This window comes from Camellia sinensis, chromosome 9 (assembly GCF_055761805.1).
Source record: "Camellia sinensis isolate YWXY chromosome 9, ASM5576180v1, whole genome shotgun sequence".
In the NCBI taxonomy this organism is placed as follows: Eukaryota; Viridiplantae; Streptophyta; class Magnoliopsida; order Ericales; family Theaceae; genus Camellia; species Camellia sinensis.
Window position 1 is genome coordinate 8,784,042 of NC_138969.1, and position 20,392 is coordinate 8,804,433.

General features: G+C 35.1%; 1 protein-coding gene across 1 annotated transcript in view; it reads left to right on the forward strand.

Annotated features, from left to right (window-relative positions):
- The first annotated feature begins 1,121 nt into the window (after positions 1-1,121).
- LOC114284997 (proteasome subunit alpha type-4-like) overlaps positions 1,122-20,392 on the forward strand; it is a 55,671-nt gene continuing 36,400 nt past the window's right edge. Inside the window, exon 1 of the mRNA XM_082886068.1 lies at positions 1,122-1,167. Coding sequence (XP_082742194.1) covers positions 1,122-1,167 — 46 coding nt within the window. The remainder of the gene's footprint in view (positions 1,168-20,392) is intronic.

Consider the following 20,392-nt stretch of genomic DNA (forward strand, 5'->3'; position numbering starts at 1 on the left):
TTATTATTATTATTATTATTATTATATCCATGTTTTTGTTGAACCTAAAATTTATAAAACAAATTATTTTTATTTAAAAAAAATCAATTTTATTAAAAAATTTAGGTAATGTGTTTATTAATTTTATTATTATTGTAATTTTATAGGAACCAATGTTTTTTTTAAAAAAAAATTAGATATATAATAAATAAATAAAATTATATATATTAAATGTGTCCCCAGCATGTCGTATCCTCCATTTTTTGAAAATTTCCGTGTCTGTGTTGTGTCTATGTCTATGTCGTGTCTTGTGTCCGTGCATCATAATTTGTTGGGAAAAGGTGATATAGGGTTTTGATCCCCCATAGTGGAATGCCTAGTAAATTGTTTTGCACCCAAAGGAAACAATAAAACATTGTCTAATAGTTTATCATAATTTTGATGACGAGGTGATTCTGGTGACTAAAGTTACAGAGTTTGGTAGTTAGCACTCATATTCGTCAGAACTTGCTGTGGAACTTCTATGTCATTCTGTAGGTTTATACATATTGTGTCTGAGTATTAAAATATGATAGTGGTTTTTCTGTCAGTGCCTGATATGTCACTTCATATAAGGGCTGTGAGCGATATTGGTCTCTGGAAGATATAGTCGCATAACTTCCATGAATTCTGACAAGTATAATGTTTGTAGTCATGTTTTGCAAAAATTTTGCAACTTCCAAACCGACATTTATCTTAAAATTTTCAAATCAAAAAATTCATTACTCTAGTATTTCAGAACTAGAAATTCAATGCTAAAAAATTTCATCTTGATCAAACTAGCCCTCCTTTAATTTAAACTTAGTTACTTTCAATGGTCAATACAGTAGTCTTATTAAGCATTTTAATTTCCCATTGAAAGAGGATAATCTAATATTTTCTCTAGAAAAGGGCACTCTCATCATAAAGAAAAGAATATATTAGATACACTGTCAAAACATTTTAAATGATAGTTCTTCCCATCCTTGAATTCTGCTTGGTTGCTATGGAATTCAGTACATGGAATCAATATTATCCTGCATCTATAAAATAAATCTTCAATGACACCATTTTTTTTTTTCTGTCTGACTAATCTATTGAGATTCCACTCTTGTATATGTTAGATGTCTCGAAGGTATGACAGCCGTACAACAATCTTCTCTCCAGAAGGTCGTCTGTACCGAATTGGGATCCTCCCCTTCATCTCTCTCCTTCATTCCCTCCTTGCAGGGCCTTCGGGTCTACTTTGAGACCAAATTTTGATAATCCGAACCGTTCATATTTTAAGATTTATTCAGTATATCATATCTGTAAAAAATCAAGTTGATCGGATATCAAAAAGTATGTGTTCGGAAAACTGTTTATTAAAAAGTAGTTTGTAGTCCCAATTTTTTGAACGCATACTTTCTGATATCCGATCAACTTGATTTTTTACAGGTATGATATACTGAATAAATATTAAAATATGAACGGTTCAGATTATCAAAATTGGGCCTCAAAGTGGACCCGAAGGCCCCTGCAAGGAGGGAATGAAGGAGAGAGATGAAGGGGAGGATCCTTGCTCGTCTGTACCAGGTTGAATATGCAATGGAAGCAATTGGAAATGCTGGGACTGCCATAGGGATACTATCAAAAGATGGGGTCGTACTGGTTGGAGAAAAGAAAGTCACTTCCAAACTCCTACAGACCTCAATATCCACCGAGAAAATGTACAAGATTGATGACCATGTTGCATGTGCCGTGGCTGGAATCATGTCCGATGCCAACATCCTCATCAACACAGCCCGAGTCCAAGCTCAGCGCTACACGTATGCTTACCAAGAACCAATGCCAGTTAAACAGCTGGTTCAATCTCTATGTGACACCAAATAAGGATACACACAATTCGGTGGGCTTCGACCATTTGGTGTATCATTTTTGTTTGCCGGATGGGATAAGAACTACGGGTTTCAGCTTTACATGAACGACCCGAGTGGAAACTATGGTGGTTGGAAGGCTGAGGCAATTGGTGCTAACAACCAGGCTGCGAAGTCGATGCTTAAGCAGGATTACAAGGATGATATCACAAGAGAAGAGGCGGTACAGCTTGTGCTGAAGGTGCTCAGTAAGACTATGGACAGCACCAGTCTTACTTCGGATAAGCTTGAACTGGCTGAGGTTTTCCTCTCTTAGGGGAAAGTGAAGTACTAGGTTAGCTCTCTCGAATCTCTTAGTAAGTTGTTGGTGAGCTTTGGGTTGACCCAACCCGCCGCGGAGGCATCATGAATTACTGTTATCTTGATTCAGACCTATGTTTTTGGACTAGTTTGAGATCTTACAAAAGACATGATGTGTTGTGTTGATCTGATACAATTGTTATTTTTATGTTAGAAGCAGTGAACTTTTCTTATTCATGTATTGAAACCCTATATGGTTTATTTGCAGCTTTCTTGGATTATCTGTTTGGACCAATTCTTCTCTTGACATGCTGTCTTTCAATGATTTTGAGAATTTTTGCTTAAAAATCAAGTTATGCTTCATTTTCCCAAGACATTATGCGAGTCATTTTTTAACTTGTACTGAATTTTTAATGTGCTAAAAAGCAAACAATATTTGACATATTCTTTAGCTTAAATTTTCAATCTAGATTAAATTGGACAAATCAATTACTTAAAAAATGTCTAGTAACAGATACATAAGCCAATTACTTTTTCATCAGGACAAGTTTTCTTTTAAAACATCTTACCAAAATAAGATCTCAAATTGACATCTTGATACACAGATTTACCATAATAATAAGAGTCTTCCGTTCAGTCGGCCCTCTTGACAGGGGCTTATGCACTCCACGTCTTTCCCAAGCCCGATGAAGAAATTAAAAAAATAGGAAGTTCTTTGGGTTTCCTTCTTCTCATCTGGGAGCTGGGACTAAAACAATTCATCCCACAAGGGGTACACCAGGGAAAGGAAAGCAAATTCTTAAAAAAGGAAGTTTCGTACTCGGTTAACAGATTCTTAGGCTCAATCTCAGGAATATCTTACCAAAAAAATATATACAAGATTTTACAAAAATCTCAACAATACACTTTTCTTTTACTTTACTTCGCTTTAGTAACTTTTTCTTTTGAACAAAATTTTCACACAAAATTCTTCATAATGGGACGTAGCCTAACTCTAAATACCAATGGTGACTTCACATATCAGAACTCCAAGGAGCTTAGGACCTCATTTAAGAATTTACTTTTGTTTTAGTAATTTTTTGATTTTTTTTGTTAGATGAAAAAAAAGGTAAATATTTTGAGAATAATTTTTTTTTTAATTATATAAAAAATCAAGATGTTTATTTTATTTATTTATGGTGATGATTTGGCTTGATAATATTATAGAAAACTAAAATACAAAATATCACTAATTAAATAAGCTGAATGCCAATCATCATTATAGCTATTAGATTGAAATAAATTAACCAAAACGTGGCAATGAGTCAAAAACTTGATTCGTTATATTGCACTTGTTAAATTATTTTTGAAAATTAAAAAAATATCAAGTTTTTATTATTTTAAGAATAAATTATATTGCTCTCAAAGTTTAGTCTAATTTTATCTCATCTTTTGACATTCTAAAAATTATATTCTCACTCATGTGATTAATAATCACATTTCACAAACTCACTTACTAACAACTTCTAGTAAAAAAATAAAAGAAATTATATTTTATAAAAATAAACCAAAGAAAAGGAAAAAAATAAGGAAAGTAAAGCAAAGTAAAAAAAGGGAACTCATGAATTTAATGTTTTCATTCTGTTTTAAATAATTACAATGAAAGAGGAGTTAATATAATTTTTCAAAAGTCAATAAGTGATATGTATTAAATCCAAATTTCAAGAAATATAAGTATAATTTACCGTTTTTTTAACTAATCAAAATTTTGTTACTGCAACACGTGTATTTGCCTTGAGACCACGACCAAATAATTTTCCCACGTTCTGTGCCTCGGCATGTGCATATGTTACGCTATGGACACTTTATTTGGTTTTATTGAGGAAATTTTAATTCGAGATATAGGATTTTAAAGAATTAGTAAAACAGGTGTGTAACACAAAGAGGCAGGCAGGGACGGAATTAGGAGAAGACTATGGGGGGCGTGACCTCCTTATTTCTGTGAACATTATTGTTTATCATAGAATTTTAAAAATACATACATCATTTTATATGTAAAATGGCCCCCAGTATATAAAATATATATGTCATTATTCTTCCATTTTAAATTCTCTTTATATTTTACATTAAAAAAAAAAAAAACTTATTCATCCTATTAGAAATTACTTCTATGGTATTTAAAAATTTTTTTATGTATACATAATTTATATATCATATATACATAGATGTGTGTTTTATGTATATGGTGAAAAAAATTAATTTTCTTTTAGCCCCTCCGTAATGAAATCCTGGTTCCGTCCCTGGAGGCAGGGTGCACTCGCTATGTTTATATAAGTTTTCTTAATGTCTGTTTCATTGAATTGTAATTTTTTGATTTTATTTGTATATATTGGATTACAAATTCTATACATTTAAAATTGTTCTTGCATATTTTGACGTACAGAGTTATAATCTAACCAAGTTTATTCATAAATTGCTCATATCATGTGAAAATATTAAATTAGCAATAAGGAAGAGGGTAAATTATATGTACCTCTATTGAAATTTTAAAAAATAATAACAATAATACAGGTAGTTTCACATTTTTGACATAATTATCAAAGCATCTCTTAAAGATTTAATTGAAATAACACTCGTATCATTTTTTATCAGTAGTTCGTGAATCGTTTAGATAAAAAGATGATGTTAGCATCTATTTTCTACTAAAATGCATATTTATCTACGTTTATTTTAATATTTATCCAATATCTGCATTAGTTTTAATTACTTCAACCTTATTAAAAAAGTGGTTATTGTAATTATGTCAAACTTGTGGGACTAACTGTATTTTTCTCAAATCTCGAGAGAGGTGAGTGTAATTTACTCTAAAATTATGTTTGGTTTATGGATTCAAAAAAGAATTTGGAAAGAAAAAGAAAAACGATGTGTGAAATATAAGGGACTTAGTTATATTTTACCTACCTTTTCTTTCTTTTTTCTTTTTTTCCTCCTGTTTTCAAATCTCTACATAATCCATGAATAAAACAAATTTTTATATGAACACCTCTCAATCACAAGAAAGTGAAAAAAATTTGTGGAGAAAGTAACAAATTTTTACAATGTTAGTGATAAATCATTGTGGTAAAAAACTGCTAGTTATCACTTTTTAACATTATATTATTTATATTGTGATTTTTATTATTATCATTTTTTTTTTGTAATAAGTAAAATTTTTTTTTTTGTGACAATAAAAATTATACCATTTTATGATTCATGCTACACATTTTTGTAATGTGATTATAAAAGAACATACTACATATTTTTTTTAGGGGCATGTGCGATAGCCTTTTCCCTAGTAACAAAGGCATAATCAACATTACTATGACACACAATTTGACAAACAAAATGTGATACATAAATATGATTATTATAATAGCATTATATGCAATTCGTGTTATTTTTTTTTAATATTTGATGGTATAATGTGTATTATAAAATAATCATTTTAATTATTTATTTTAATAATATTGACGCTATCATTCAATAAAATTGTTACTTGAATACTTATATATATATATATTAATTTTAGTTAAATTATTTGTGTATTTTGATATTTTTGGTTCTATCGTATCATAAAAGTGTAATTATCATATAATAATTTTGTATGACATATATTAAATTATAAAATAGTAAAATAAATACTCATTTTGATATTAAAAATAATAGTTAAATTAGAAGAAGAATTAGTAACATGAAATTAAAAGTTATTCTAATTATTTAATTTCCTTTTATATTCATTTGGAAAATAAAAATATGCAGAAATAAAAAATATATAAAATTTATTAAAACACTTAAATATAAATATTTTGTAGTTGGATTATCATATAATGAATTTATATGATATATATATATATATATATTGAATTACAAGATTGTAAAATAAACACTTTTAATTAAATTCAAATATCAATTATATAAAAGAAATTCAACAACAACTAATTAAGAAAAAATCACATAACAATATCTAAACCCAAAAAGAAAAAATTATGAAAACATCCAACCGATTGATATATCTTAGTGTAAAAGTGATTAATCATCTATAATATGATGTTAAAACATAAAAGAACTTATCGTTCAACAATTGAAAAAGTAACACAAGCAGGAAGTCTAAATTTTAGAAGTTTCTCGAGAGTATCATTATTATTAAGGTTTTTCCTCATCTGAATTGTGATTATATAAAATAATATCTAGGAAATGAATTATAATTTCATATATAGAATCACTATAAAATTTAAATAACAAATTCATAATATAGAATACTATAGAATTAGTATTTAGTATAGAATAATGCATGGAAAAATAAGAAGAAGAAAAAGGGAAGTAATTTAGCATTAAAAAAAAAATCCTAATACCTTTGAAAGAATTAAGAAGAAAAACGTGAAACGCAAAATTGGTATTGGGTTTGTGAATTATCTCAATTTGCCATGAAAAATATATGGAAAAGAAATATTTGTCAAATAGAGTCCATATAAAATAGGTGAAGTTAGTATAATTTAAATTAGGTTTGACTTTGTGTAAAACTCTATATGTAATTAAGAAAATACATAGTGAGATGACTCTCTTAAAATGAATTCTGTTTCAAAATTTTTAACATCTATTATTGCCCCTCCCCTCTTGTAAATATCCTTCACTATATATGGTGATATCCTTTAGAAGTAATGCACTTTTGCCTATGTGGCCCCTTGAGACTAGCTAATAAAAGTAAATCCAAACATATCATATCAATTTTTAACTATTTCAAATAAATTACGGAAAAGGGATTTGAATTATGTTTGATAAAACTAAAATATAAAATGTGAAAAACTGAGTATTGAAAATTGAATAATTAAAATTTAAAATTTAAAAATCTATTTATTGAAATTTAATCAAGTTATTTGATTAAAAAAACAAAATTTTCAAATTTATCAACTTTTTAGTTTTTTTCTTATATTTTTATATATGTAATGATGGTCTGACGGGAACATTGTGATGGTGGTGATGTGGTGGAGTGTGTATAGTGATCCCGGTTTTCCTTTCCTTTGATTATTGGATTTCGGACTTGGTTCTGTGGTTATGTTGTTGTTCTATTTTCATTTCCATCCTTTACTCTTTGTATTTAAGTCTATAGTTGTGTTGGGCAGGTTTGGAACAGGTTGGTTGTGTTTAGAAACCAAAGGTTGTTGCCCAGATTTTGGCCTTCACGCTCGAGCGGGGCTTTTGACGCTCGAGCGAGACCTTTGTTGTTGTTTCTCCGCTCGAGCGGAGGTTTTGACGCTCGAGCGTGAATATTCATGTCCCAGTATTTTGTCTTTGCAGGTCGTCGTACGCTCGAGCGGGAGTTTTGACGCTCGAGTGGGACCTTTCGTTTTTGTTCCTCCGCTCGGGCAGGGAGTCTGACGCTTGAGCGGGGACCATGGTCTGCAAAACTTCTGGAAGTGTGCATCTGGTGCTCGAGCGGCGCTTTTGACGCTCGAGCGTGAGTCTGTGTGTCACGCCCCACTTTTTATTACTCAAAGTATTACCAATTTCATTTACTTAATTCCATTTCAGAGATAACATGCGGAAATAAACTCGTATATTCAACTTGTAGAAGTGAATAACATTGCTCTCATTCGTATGCAAGTAAATACAACATGAGTACACTAAATAAATTGCCCTTGGGCTTACATCATTAAAAGTCAAGAAGAAGGGTATAACCCTTTTACAAAAATGGCATTCCGCCAACACAAAAGAGGCCCCGTGGCCAACAAATAAGAAGATCCAAAACCTTGTAGAACATCCTGGCTATCACCTGAAAAAAATTCAACAACGTGGGATGAACATATAGTCCAGTAGGGATCTCAACATGATCTCCAACAATAACAACTTACAGATAGCTATGATCATGAATGTTCATTCTCATACTAGAATAGTAATGTGGAAGTTTATACAAAATATACATAAGTATGAACTTTTTTCGAAAACAGCCATTTCATTAGACGCTATAAGCGGTTCATCTTTATTTCCTTTTCATTACTCATTTCCACAAACTTTCATGACAATAACAGTTCTAGAAAACAATTTCACCAAGCCCATTACTCTTCCCCCATTTTCCGTACTTACAACAAAATGACCTTTTTTGAAAACATGTTCACAAATACCCCATTTTCCTTCACACTTTCCAAAATCTCAAAATGGCATTTTGGTTTGTTCCCAATACATTCATATCAATACATGCATGTCTTAAATAAAAGGGAAATAACAAATCATCAACATGTATATAATCCACAAATGAGGCAGCTCGGCCTTTCAAAACTGTAACCATCGCAACCCATAACATACTTAGATACATTGACGATAACAATTAAAACTCTGCTCTACCGGCTATATGCACAGTAAGCTAAGGATACGCCAAGCGATAAGCGAAATAATAACTCATTTTAAACATTTTATACCTCATAATAGATACACATTTTAGTACTGTATCAATCTCAGATAAAAACACTTCCATACTTCACAAATGATACACATTTTAGTGCTGTATCAATATCAAACAAAAACACTTCTATACTTCACAAATGATACACATTTTAGTGCTGTATCAATATCAAACAGTTTCCGGTTTAGAGGTCCATCCCCTATCTTCCCCTAAACCGTGGAGTACATCCCCTATCTCCTCCCAAACAAAATCCGGTTTAGAGGTCCATCCCCTATCTTCCCCTAAACCGTTGAGTAACCAAAACACTTCTATACTTCACAAATGATACACATTTTAGTGTTGTATCAATATCAAACAGTTTCCGGTTTAGAGGTCCATCCCCTATCTTCCCCTAAACCGTGGAGTACATCCCCTATCTCCTCCCACACAACACAATGTATATAAACAATTATCATATACAAATTCCTCAATACAACAAAGCATCAATAACAAGTGTAATACATACACATAAACTATTCAATAATGTTTAACCAACACAAGTGTAACGCATACATCACAATTCAACACAACAATGTCATCCTCCACCGATGACCAAGGACAAAACCTCTAGATGCATGTATTCAGTACACCTAATAAAAGAGACTTAACTCTCAAGCAATCCTTAAACCCAACAACGACACCAGTACGATAGGTAAGGATAAAACCCCCAAATGTGTGTATTCAACACTCATGATACAATAGTTCAATTCTCAAATTTATTTTCTGAGACTCACATAGAGTTAACATTTCATTTACCATTTTCAAGATCAACTTTCATAATTTTTCAAGTCAACATGTTCCATCACTTATTCCAAAAACACTTTTTCCTTTTCACAAAACCAATTACATTCTCTTCATTTTACAAAATCAATTCCATGGATAATAAGCCATAACCCAACTTGATTCAATACGTTCATTTCAAAATAACTCCAATACCATAATTAATCCTTTAACTGTTAACACCTTCTACACAACTCATATTAACAATAGAAATTTACCAACATTGTTCAACCATAAACCCTTTTTATGTTACCAAATCAAAATATAATTTAGGGCTTTCTCTTCTTTCAATAATAACATGCTAATTTTATTCTCTAATTAGTCCAAACCACAGTCAATAATAACAAAACCATTCTCAAACAACCAACCCTAGGTTCCCCTCATGATTTTAAAACAAATCCAACACGGATATGATTTTCATGCAATACAAAATTACCACATGTCTATCTATAGACGGAGTATTGAAAAAGAACAAAGAAATCCCTACCTCAAATGGAGAAGATAAAGGCCAAAAACCAAAGTGCTCCAAATCGCCAAACTTTCAGATTAAAAAGAAGATCAAGGGAAGCTCCACACTCAATACAAAGGAACTAGGGTAGAAGATCACTAGAACTAGATGTATTTATAGAGAGAAGATGTAGTCTAAAGAGAGAAACTCTCAAGTTATTCATTCAATGAACTTTATTAAATTGATTAATGTATCTCATACATTCATAATACATAATGCATCTTCTATATTAATAAATTCATTAGATAGATTAATGTATCCTACATATTCATAATAGAAACATAATGCAACTCTAAGATTCATTCATAATAAATCCATCACATTCAATGTATTAGCATTAGTCTTCTATACATTGTATAAATAGGTATTAATGATTAGTCACCATCTAATTGATGTACATGTATCTTACTAATGAGATGAATCTAGTATAATCATGCAAAATCTTTGAAAAGTTGTCATATATTACAATTAAACAATGAAGGTAAAATCGGGATCGCTATACTGTGTCTGACGCTCGAGCGAGGAGTTCCACACTCGAGCGGGACGACTTGTATATCAATCCGAAGTTCGACTTTTTGGATCACTTTTTAAACTCCTTTTCTCTCTCTTACTTTTCAAAACCTCTATTGGAGAGCCTCTCTCTCTAAAACACAACTTCTCACTAGGGTTTGATCTAGTTTGAGTGATCTCCTACGTTGGCGTCTTTGTAAAAAGTGTAGAGCTTGGCTTGGGCTACATTTCTATCCTAAAATCTTGGGATTTTGAGCACTTTGAGTTTTCATCATCTTCTCCATTTGAGCTCCGAATTTGAGGTAGTGATTTCCTTGTTCTTCTATAATGCTTCGTCTATAGATAGACATGTGGTAGTTTTGTATTGCATGAAAATTATATCCATGTTGGGTTTGTTTAAAAATCATGGGGGTGAACCTAGGGTTGGTTGTTTGAAAATGGGTTTGTTATCATTGATTGTGGTTTGGACTAATTGGGGTGTAAATTAGCATATCATTGTTGAAAGAAGAAAAAGCCCTAATTTATATTTGATTTGATAAATTAAAAGAGGGGTTTTGTACTTTGGGCCAATACATATGTATTTTGAGTCTCAAATGAGGTTATTGTTGTTTGTTGTTGGTATTTGAGCCTTTTTGATCAATACTGAGAACGAGGGAGAAAAGCCCTAATTTACTGTTATGAATTAATTTGCATAATTGATTTGGAAAGTTATGAGAGGAATGATATTGGTTTTATGAAATGAAAAAGGGGTTTTGGAATTGGAAAATCCTAGAAGTCGATCTTGGAAATGGGAAATGAAATGTTAATTCTATGTGAGTTTTAGAAAATGAATATGAGAATTAAATTGTTGTATCATGAGTGTTGAATACACACATTTGGGGGTTTTACCTCACCTATCGTACTAGTGTCGTTGTTGGGTTTAAGATCTCATGAGAGTTGAGTCTTTATAATAGATGTATTAAAATCATGCATCTAGAGGTTTTGTCCTTGGTCATCGGTGGATGATGACATGGTTGTGTTGAATTGTCGTGTATGCATTACACATGTGTTGATTGAACATTGTATGTAATGAAGTGCTATGATACATTATATATGTATAATTGTGTGGGAGGAGATAGGGAATGTACTCCACACATACGTAGGTGTTCATATACTTTAACACATTGCTTATGTATCTTGATAGTTTATGTGTATGTATTACACTTGTTGGTTATACTCTGTTGTATTGCGATTATTGGTGTTATACCCTGCGCTTATAATCAGAGGTATCGTTACCTTCAAGCTAGCACCTGGAGAACTGACTGCGCTGAGAATCTAAGGTACCACTGTAACAACCTTCACCACTGTTTACCGATAAACTACCGATCACTGCTAAACTGTGACTGATTATGATTGGTAATTGAACTGATTGAAATACGGGACTGACTGACTGGAATCTGAAACTGAATTGATTAAGTATACCTGTTATATTACATTTCTATCTGTTGCCTGTTTGATTATCTGTTCATGTTTTTATGTTTAAACTGCAAATTGAAGGCCTTATCGGCGGCCGAACTAGAAATTGATTAGTGTTTTACGCTAATTGGGATTTATATGATTTTATGGTGTATTTATCTGAAATTCGATTTGGTATGGTTAAATTAGATTAAATAACATTGTATTACAAAGTACATGTATTTACCAACTTGCCATCCTTGATGGCCTACTACCTCAACATATTGAACCTTGTACACACTTAGACAAACATTTTCTTCAGCCATTCTGAGAGTTCTAGCCGACCAAGAGTGAGTGAGGAAGAGAATTGAATTGTTCTAGAGAATTGGCTTGATAGACTTGAAGAGATTGTAGGAGATTTGCCTAATTGAACTTCTACACTTGTAATTGAAGATCTAGGCAAGGAATTCAACCTCTTAATTGTGTCTTTAAGTTAATTCTTGCATGGTTCATGTCTAATTGAGGAGCCAAGTCATGATTTAGTTCTAACATGTCGAATTATAGCTGAATTCATGCATGCATGCCTATATTATTGAATTTTGAGTTGATTCCATGGTAAATTGTCACATGCATGCTCATATTTATGTTAAGTCCATGAATTCATCTTGTCTTTGAAGATATTAGCTCAATAGAGCATGTATTTGAGGCTTGTAAGTTGTTTAACTTCATGCATGTTGCATGTTCATCTTGTTCATGAAAATTGGTTTGAAATTGGAATTATTTGAACTACCTTTGGGCTTTGATTTTTACAATTGAGCTTTGAATCATGTTAAACTATGAGTTTTGAAGTGTTTTCCAAGAAATGGGCCCAAAGGAATCGAATTTGATACATTTGTAGTTGAATTTGAGCTTGAGGTTCAAATCTGGGAATTCCAAATTTTGAACTCACGCTCGAGCGGGGTGACTGGCGCTCGAGCGTGGAAATCGTGCTCCCAGCATTTTGTTTTGTTTTTAGGTCAGCTCGAGCGGGGTAATTTACACTCGAGCGGGACCTTGTGTTTTACGCTCGAGCGGGTGTCGAGTGCCCAATCGAGCGTGAATTTCACCTATCCAGCACTTTTGACTGTTTTGAAGTACGCTCGAGCGGTTGAGTCTGTGCTCGAGTGGAAACCTTTGCCTGCATGTCTGCTCGAGCGGATTAACCTATGCTCGAGCGAGACCCCTGTTTTCTGAAAATGCTTTTAAAGTGCATCTTTGCATCCTCATTTCATCCTAGGCATTCTTAGGCATAGTTTAAGGTATCTTAATGAGGGTATAGATGTAGAACCACACCAAGGCAAATTAGGGATTAAATTATTATCTTTCCCAACTGTGTAGCTTAGTGTGTGTTCAATCTGTAAACTGTGTAGGGTTGGCGACTGGGGACGTGCTCTAGCCTAACTGTAGCCCAAAACTCTGTGAGTAACAACTGTGTAAAGATATGTTCAAAAATGATTATCTTCTGAACAATTGAACTGTACTGTTTCTGAATTGATACTGTTAATAGAATGAATGTATGTCCTCTATTCTGAACTGTATTGTGGCATCCTTAGCAACTACTGTTACTGACTGTTACTGTTACAGAGATCGCTGTCGGTTCCCTTGTTGGAACCACTACTGTTTACTGATTGATGGCCATCATTGACTGTTCGGTCTTTCTAGACCTACTGTTTACTGTATTGTTTTGCTAATGGATGTACCACATATGACTGTACTGACTGAACGACTGAAACACTGATTTAATGAACTGTTTTCATTACTGTAAGGGCATTCATTTTGAACCTCTTTACGCATTATGTTATTCACTGGGCTTTAGCTCACTGCTCATATATGTATGTAGGTGTACAGGCACCAGACCGCGGCTAGAAGCATTGGGGTAAGCTCCAGTTTTGTCAAGCCAACCCCTGCGCCTCACTGCGAGGTTCCGAGCCTGTCAAGCTATGTCTTAGGGGTGTTTTAATTTCCCCCGTCTGTCTCTGTAACTATTTTGTAGACTGTATAGGCTGTATAGACTGTTACTGTATTGTTTAATAGGGGTTAGGTCCCTGATCTGAATGTTTATAAATGTTGTACATACTGTTCTGCACTATGTATATGTGTATATGAAAAGTCTTTTTGGCATACAGTCTGTCAGGGCTCATTGGACATTATTTATTTACTGTATTGGCTTCCGCTAGGCCCCTGTACTCTATTTTACTGTATTACTGTTAATCAGGCCTTCGGTAATCTCGGATTACTGGCCGGTTACGGTGCTAAACCCATAGGAGCGGGTTTGGGTCGTGACAGAGTGGTATCAGAGCGATACTTAACCACGAGTTATACCGCACACACATGTCCAAATGAGCTATAGGATGTCCTAGAAAAGCGATAGGGCATTGCATGAACTTGTTAAAGTATGTGTGACTATGACACAACTGAATATATGCTAATGTGATAAACTGTTTAAGTATGCAACTGCTTATGTTTATAATTGCTATAACTGCTTATAGTGAAATGGATAATACAAGAACTGCAAATGAATCTGAATCCTCATCCTCTGAGGAAAGAATGGCAAGACTGGAGAGAATGATGGAGCTCATAACTGAGAGATTAGGGTGACAACAGAACCCACAGCCCCCACCTCCTCCAGTACAGCCAGAGCCACCTGTTAATGATGACATAATTGCACTGACACATAAGTTCAGCAAGATGAAACCGCCATTCTTTCAGGGAGGCCTGGAACCGTTAAAAGTTGAAGCATGGGTCCTTGAGACATAAAAGTTATTTGAAGTGTTTCCATGCTCTAAAGCACATAAAGTACTATTAGCCACCTTTACCTTGCAAGAAGAGGCCAGAAGGTGGTGGATGCTTATCCGCGATGACAACACTGTAATGACTTGGGCTCAATTCAAAGGAGCCTTCTTTGAAAAGTACTTCCCTCAGTGTGTTAGGGACAGAAAAGTAACTAAATTTGAACAGCTGAGACAAGACACAATGTCCGTTGCTGAATATGAAACAAAGTTCACCGAGCTTGCTAGATATGCACCACACATGGTGGACACTGATTATAAGAAGGCCAGAAAGTTTGAAGGCGGCCTTAATGTTGCAATACTGGACAGAATTAATGTTTTGAAGCTACTGAATTATGTAAATGTTCTTGACCGAGCTTTGATGGCTGAATCGAACATCGAGGCACTAAAAACTGAAACACCAGCGTCTGAATGGCGTGGTAAAAGGAAGGGTTTTAAATTCAAGAAAGGCAAGCATAACCCATTGAACAAGAAACAGAATACGGGGTCAACAACTAGCCCCCGCCAAGGGAGTGGTTTCATACCACCCTATTCTGAGTGTGGCAAGAAGCACAAAGGGGTCTGTTACAAAATATCTGGAGCCTGTTACAGGTGTGGCAAGGTGGGCCACATGGTTAAAGACTGCCCCTCCGCTCCACAAGCCAATAGTAAAGCTGCACCAAGCGTGGCAGCATCAACTGTTGTACCAAAATCGAACCCCAAAGCCACCGGGAAAGAGCCCATGAGGCAGGGCCGAGTGATCGCCATAGTACCGGGAGACGTGCAGAATACCGAGACCGTTGTGTTAGGTATTCTCTCTATTTGTACTCAAAATGGTTATGTACTGATTGATTCGGGGCCTACGCATTCATATGTGTCGCATGCTTTTTCGCAAAAACTGAATAGACCATTAGAACCCGTGAATTATCTGTTAGCTGTATCATCACCCGTTGGGGGATCCATGACTTGTGCATATATGTACCCTGCTTGTGAAATTATTGTTGGAGATGCACATCTGTATATTGATTTACTACTACTGAACATTGATCATTTTGACCTAATATTGGGAATGGACTGGTTAACAAAATACCATGCTACTATAGACTGTGTAATGAAACAAGTAGTTTTCCGTCCACCTGGTTTGCCTGAATTTGTGTTTAATGGAAGTGGAGTAGTACCTCCTCTGTATTTGATTTCATCTGTGAAAGCTTGTAAATTGATTAAGAAGGGATGTAAAGGGTATCTGTGTTCTGTATTGACTGTATCTACTGATGATAATGCTAATGTGAACAGTATTCCCATAGTCAGAGAATTCCCAAATGTTTTTCCAGATAATCTGCCAGGGGATTTGATTGACAGGAAGATTGAATTCACTGTTGATGTGATTCCGGGTACCCAGCCAATATCTAAAGCTCCCTACTGAATGGCTCCGACTGAATTGAAAGAATTGAAAGTGCAACTGCGGGAACTATTAGATAAGAAGTTCATCAGGCCCAGTACTTCACCGTGGGGTGCACCTGTTTTGTTTGTGAAAAAGAAAGACGGCTCACTGAGACTGTGTATTGACTACCGTGAACTGAACAAGGTAACTGTGAAAAACAAATACCCATTGCCACATATTGATGACCTATTTGATCAGTTACAGGGTGCTCAAGTGTTCTCTAAGATCGACCTCAGATCAGGATACCATCAGTTGAAAGTTAAACCAGAAGACATTGACAAAACTACTTTTCGAACAAGGTATGGACATTACGAATTTTTAGTTATGCCTTTCGGAGTTACCAATGCACCTGCTGCATTTATGGACCTCATGAACAGAATCTTTAAACCATACCTTGATGACTTTATTGTAGTATTCATTGATGACATACTGATTTACTCCAAAAGTATAGAAGAACATGAACATCATCTGAGACTTGCCCTACAGACCCTAAGAGAACAGAAACTTTATGCTAAACTGTCTAAATGTGAATTTTGGCTTGATCATGTTATGTTTTTGGGGCATGTTGTTAGCAAAGATACAATTTCAGTTGATCCACAGAAAGTTGAAGCGGTAATAAACTGGCCTAGACCAACAAATGTGACAGAAGTCCGAAGCTTTTTGGGTTTGGCTGGATATTACAGAAGATTTGTCAAAGATTTCTCCAAAACTGCCTTACCGTTGACTCAGTTAACTCAGAAGGGGATATCATTTGACTGGACTGACCAAAGGGAATCAACATTCCAAGAGTTGAAAACTCGACTTGTAACTGCACCGATTCTTATCCTACCTTCAGGTACGGATGGTTTTACTGTATTTAGTGAGGCTTCTCATAAGGGTTTGGGATATGTTTTAATGTAGAATGGGAGAGTTATTGCTTATACTTCCCGACAACTGAGACTGCACGAAAAGAATTACCCAACCCATGACTTGGAACTTGCCGCAGTGGTATTTGCATTGAAAATCTGGCGTCACTATCTGTATGGGGCGACATGTGAGGTGTATACAAATCACAAGAGTCTGAAATACTTCTTCACACAGAAAGAACTGAACATGAGACAGTGGAGATGGCTAGAACTGATTAAAGACTATGACCTACAGATTTTGTACCATCCGGGAAAACCAACACCGTTGCCGATGCACTGAGCTTGAAATCGATTGGAAATTTAGCCTGTTTGCTCACCAGGCAGAAAGAATTGCTTTGTGACCTTGAAAAATCTGAAATTGAAATTGTTTTGCGAGAACAATGTGGAACCATAGCTGCTATTTCTGCTCAACCGGCACTGATTGAAGAAATTAAAGAGAAACAAAAATCGGATGACTTCTTGAAGAAGATCATCGAAGAAAGGGAAACTAAACCAAGACCGGGTTTCAAATTTGAAAATAACGTACTAAAATTTCAAGAAAGACTGTGTGTACCGAATGATACTGAACTAAAAAGAAGAGTTCTGCACGAAGGCCACAATTCAAAACTGTCTATCCATCCAGGGAACACGAAAATGTACCAAGATTTGAAATTGAATTTCTGGTGGCCGGGAATGAAGAAAGAAATTGCTGATTTTGTATCGAAATGTCTTCATTGCCAACAAGTTAAAGCCAAACATCAACGACCCGCAGGCTTATTGCAGCCCTTACCCATACCGGAGTGGAAATGAGAACATATCACCATGGATTTTATTGTGGGATTGCCTCGCTCCAGTAAAGGTATGGACTCAATTTGGGTTATTGTTGATAGACTGACTAAATATGCTCACTTCTTACCTGTTAAGACAATTTATAATGCGGACAAATTGGCTATACTCTATATTGATGAAATTGTTAGACTGCATGGAGTGCCTGTGTCCATTGTTTCTGACAGGGATTCGAAGTTTACATCGAGATTTTGGCAAAGTTTACAGACTGCATTGGGTACTGAATTGAGACTGAGTAGTGCTTACCATCCTCAGACAGATGGCCAATCAGAAAGGACCATCCAGACTCTGGAGGATTTACTGAGAATGTGTGTCCTTGATTTTCAGGGAAACTGGGAAAGCCATTTGCCTTTAGCTGAATTCGCCTACAATAACAGTTTTCATTCGAGCATTGGTATGGCGCTTTTTGAGGCATTATATGGAAGAAAATGTAGATCTCCGATTTGCTAGGCAGAAGTTGGAGATGGGCCTTTGCTTGGGCCCGAGATTGTATATGAAATGACTGAGAAAGTGAAACTGATACAACAGAGACTGAAAACTACACAAAGCAGGCAGAAAAGTTATGCTGATGTCAGAAAACGAGACAGAGAATATGAGTAGTAGGTGATCACGTTTTTGTGAAAGTGACACCGATGAAAGGCCAGACTCGTTTTGGAGTCAAAGGCAAGTTAGCGCCAAGATATGTCGGACCGTATGAGATTATTGAGAAAATCAATCAGGTGGCGTATCAAGTTGCACTTCCTCCTAAAATGAAGCATATGCACAACATCTTCCACATTTCTATGTTGAGGGATTACCTCCGGGATCCTTTCCATGCGATAGAGCCTACTCGTGTAGTGCTGAGTGATGACTACACTTACGAGGAACGGCCTATTCAGATTGTAAACAGACGGATCAAGAAGTTGAGAAACAAAGAGATCCCGTTAGTGAAAGTCGACTGGCAAAACCATGGTGGCGTGTATGCCACTTGGGAAAGGGAAGATGACATGGCTAAAAGATATCCTGAACTGTTTCCACTGAATCCTGTTTTCTTCCAAAACGAAGGTAACTCGAGTTTAGAGGACTAAACTCTTTTTAAGGAGGGGAGACTGTAACAACCCTCACCACTGTTTATCGATAAACTACCGATCACTGCTAAATTGTGACTGATTATGATTAGTAATTGAACTGATTGAAATACGGGACTGACTGACTAGAATCTGAAATTGAATTGATTAAGTATACCTGTTATATTGCATTTCTATCTGTTGCCTGTTTGATTATCTGTTCATGTTTTTATGTTTAAACTGCAAATTGAAGGCCTTATCGGCGGCCGAACCGGAAATTGATTAGTGTTTTACGCTAATTGGGATTTATATGATTTTATGGTGTATTTATCTGAAATTTGATTTGGTATGGTTAAATTAGATTAAATAACATTGTATTACAAAGTACATGTATTTACCAACTTGCCATCCTTGATGGCCCACTACCTCAACATATTGAACCTTGTACACACTTAGACAAACATTTTCTTCAGCCATTCTGAGAGTTCGAGCCGACCAAGAGTGAGTGAGGAAGAGAATTGAATTGTTCTAGAGAATTGGCTTGATAGACTTGAAGAGATTGTAGGAGATTTGCCGAATTGAACTTCTACACTTGTAATTGAAGATCTAGGCAAGGAATTCAACCTCTTAATTGTGTCTTTAAGTTGATTCTTGCATGGTTCATGTCTAATTGAGGAGCCAAGTCATGACTTAGTTCTAACATGTCAAATTATAGCTGAATTCATGCATGCATGCCTATATTATTGAATTTTGAGTTGATTCCATGGTAAATTGTCACATGCATGCTCATATTTATGTTAAGTCCATGAATTCATCTTGTCTTTGAAGATATTAGCTCAATAGAGCATGTATTTGAGGCTTGTAAGTTGTTTAACTTCATGCATGTTGCATGTTCATCTTGTTCATGAAAATTGGTTTGAAATTGGAATTATTTGAACTACCTTTGGGCTTTGATTTTTACAATTGAGCTTTGAATCATGTTAAACTATGAGTTTTGAAGTGTTTTCCAAGAAATGGGCCCAAAGGAATCGAATTTGATACATTTGTAGTTGAGTTTGAGCTTGAGGTTCAAATCTGGGAATTCCAGATTTTGAACTCACGCTCGAGCGGGGTGACTGGCGCTCGAGCGTGAAAATCGTGCTCCCAGCATTTTGTTCTGTTTTTAGCTCAGCTCGAGCGGGGTAATTTACGCTCGAGCGGGACCTTGTGTTTTACACTCGAGCGGGTGTCGAGCGCCCAATCGAGCGTGAATTTCACCTATCCAGCACTTTTGACTGTTTTGAAGTACGCTCGAGCGGTTGAGTCTGCACTCGAGCGGTTGAGTCTGCGCTCGAGCGGAAACCTTTGCCTGTATGTCCGCTCGGGCGGATTAACCTACGCTCAAGCGGGACCCCTGTTTTCTGAAAATACTTTTAAAGTGCATATTTGCATCCTCATTTCATCCTAGGCATTCTTAGGCATAGTTTAAGGCATCTTAACGAGGGTATAGATGTAGAACCACACTGAGGCAAATTAGGGATTAAATTATT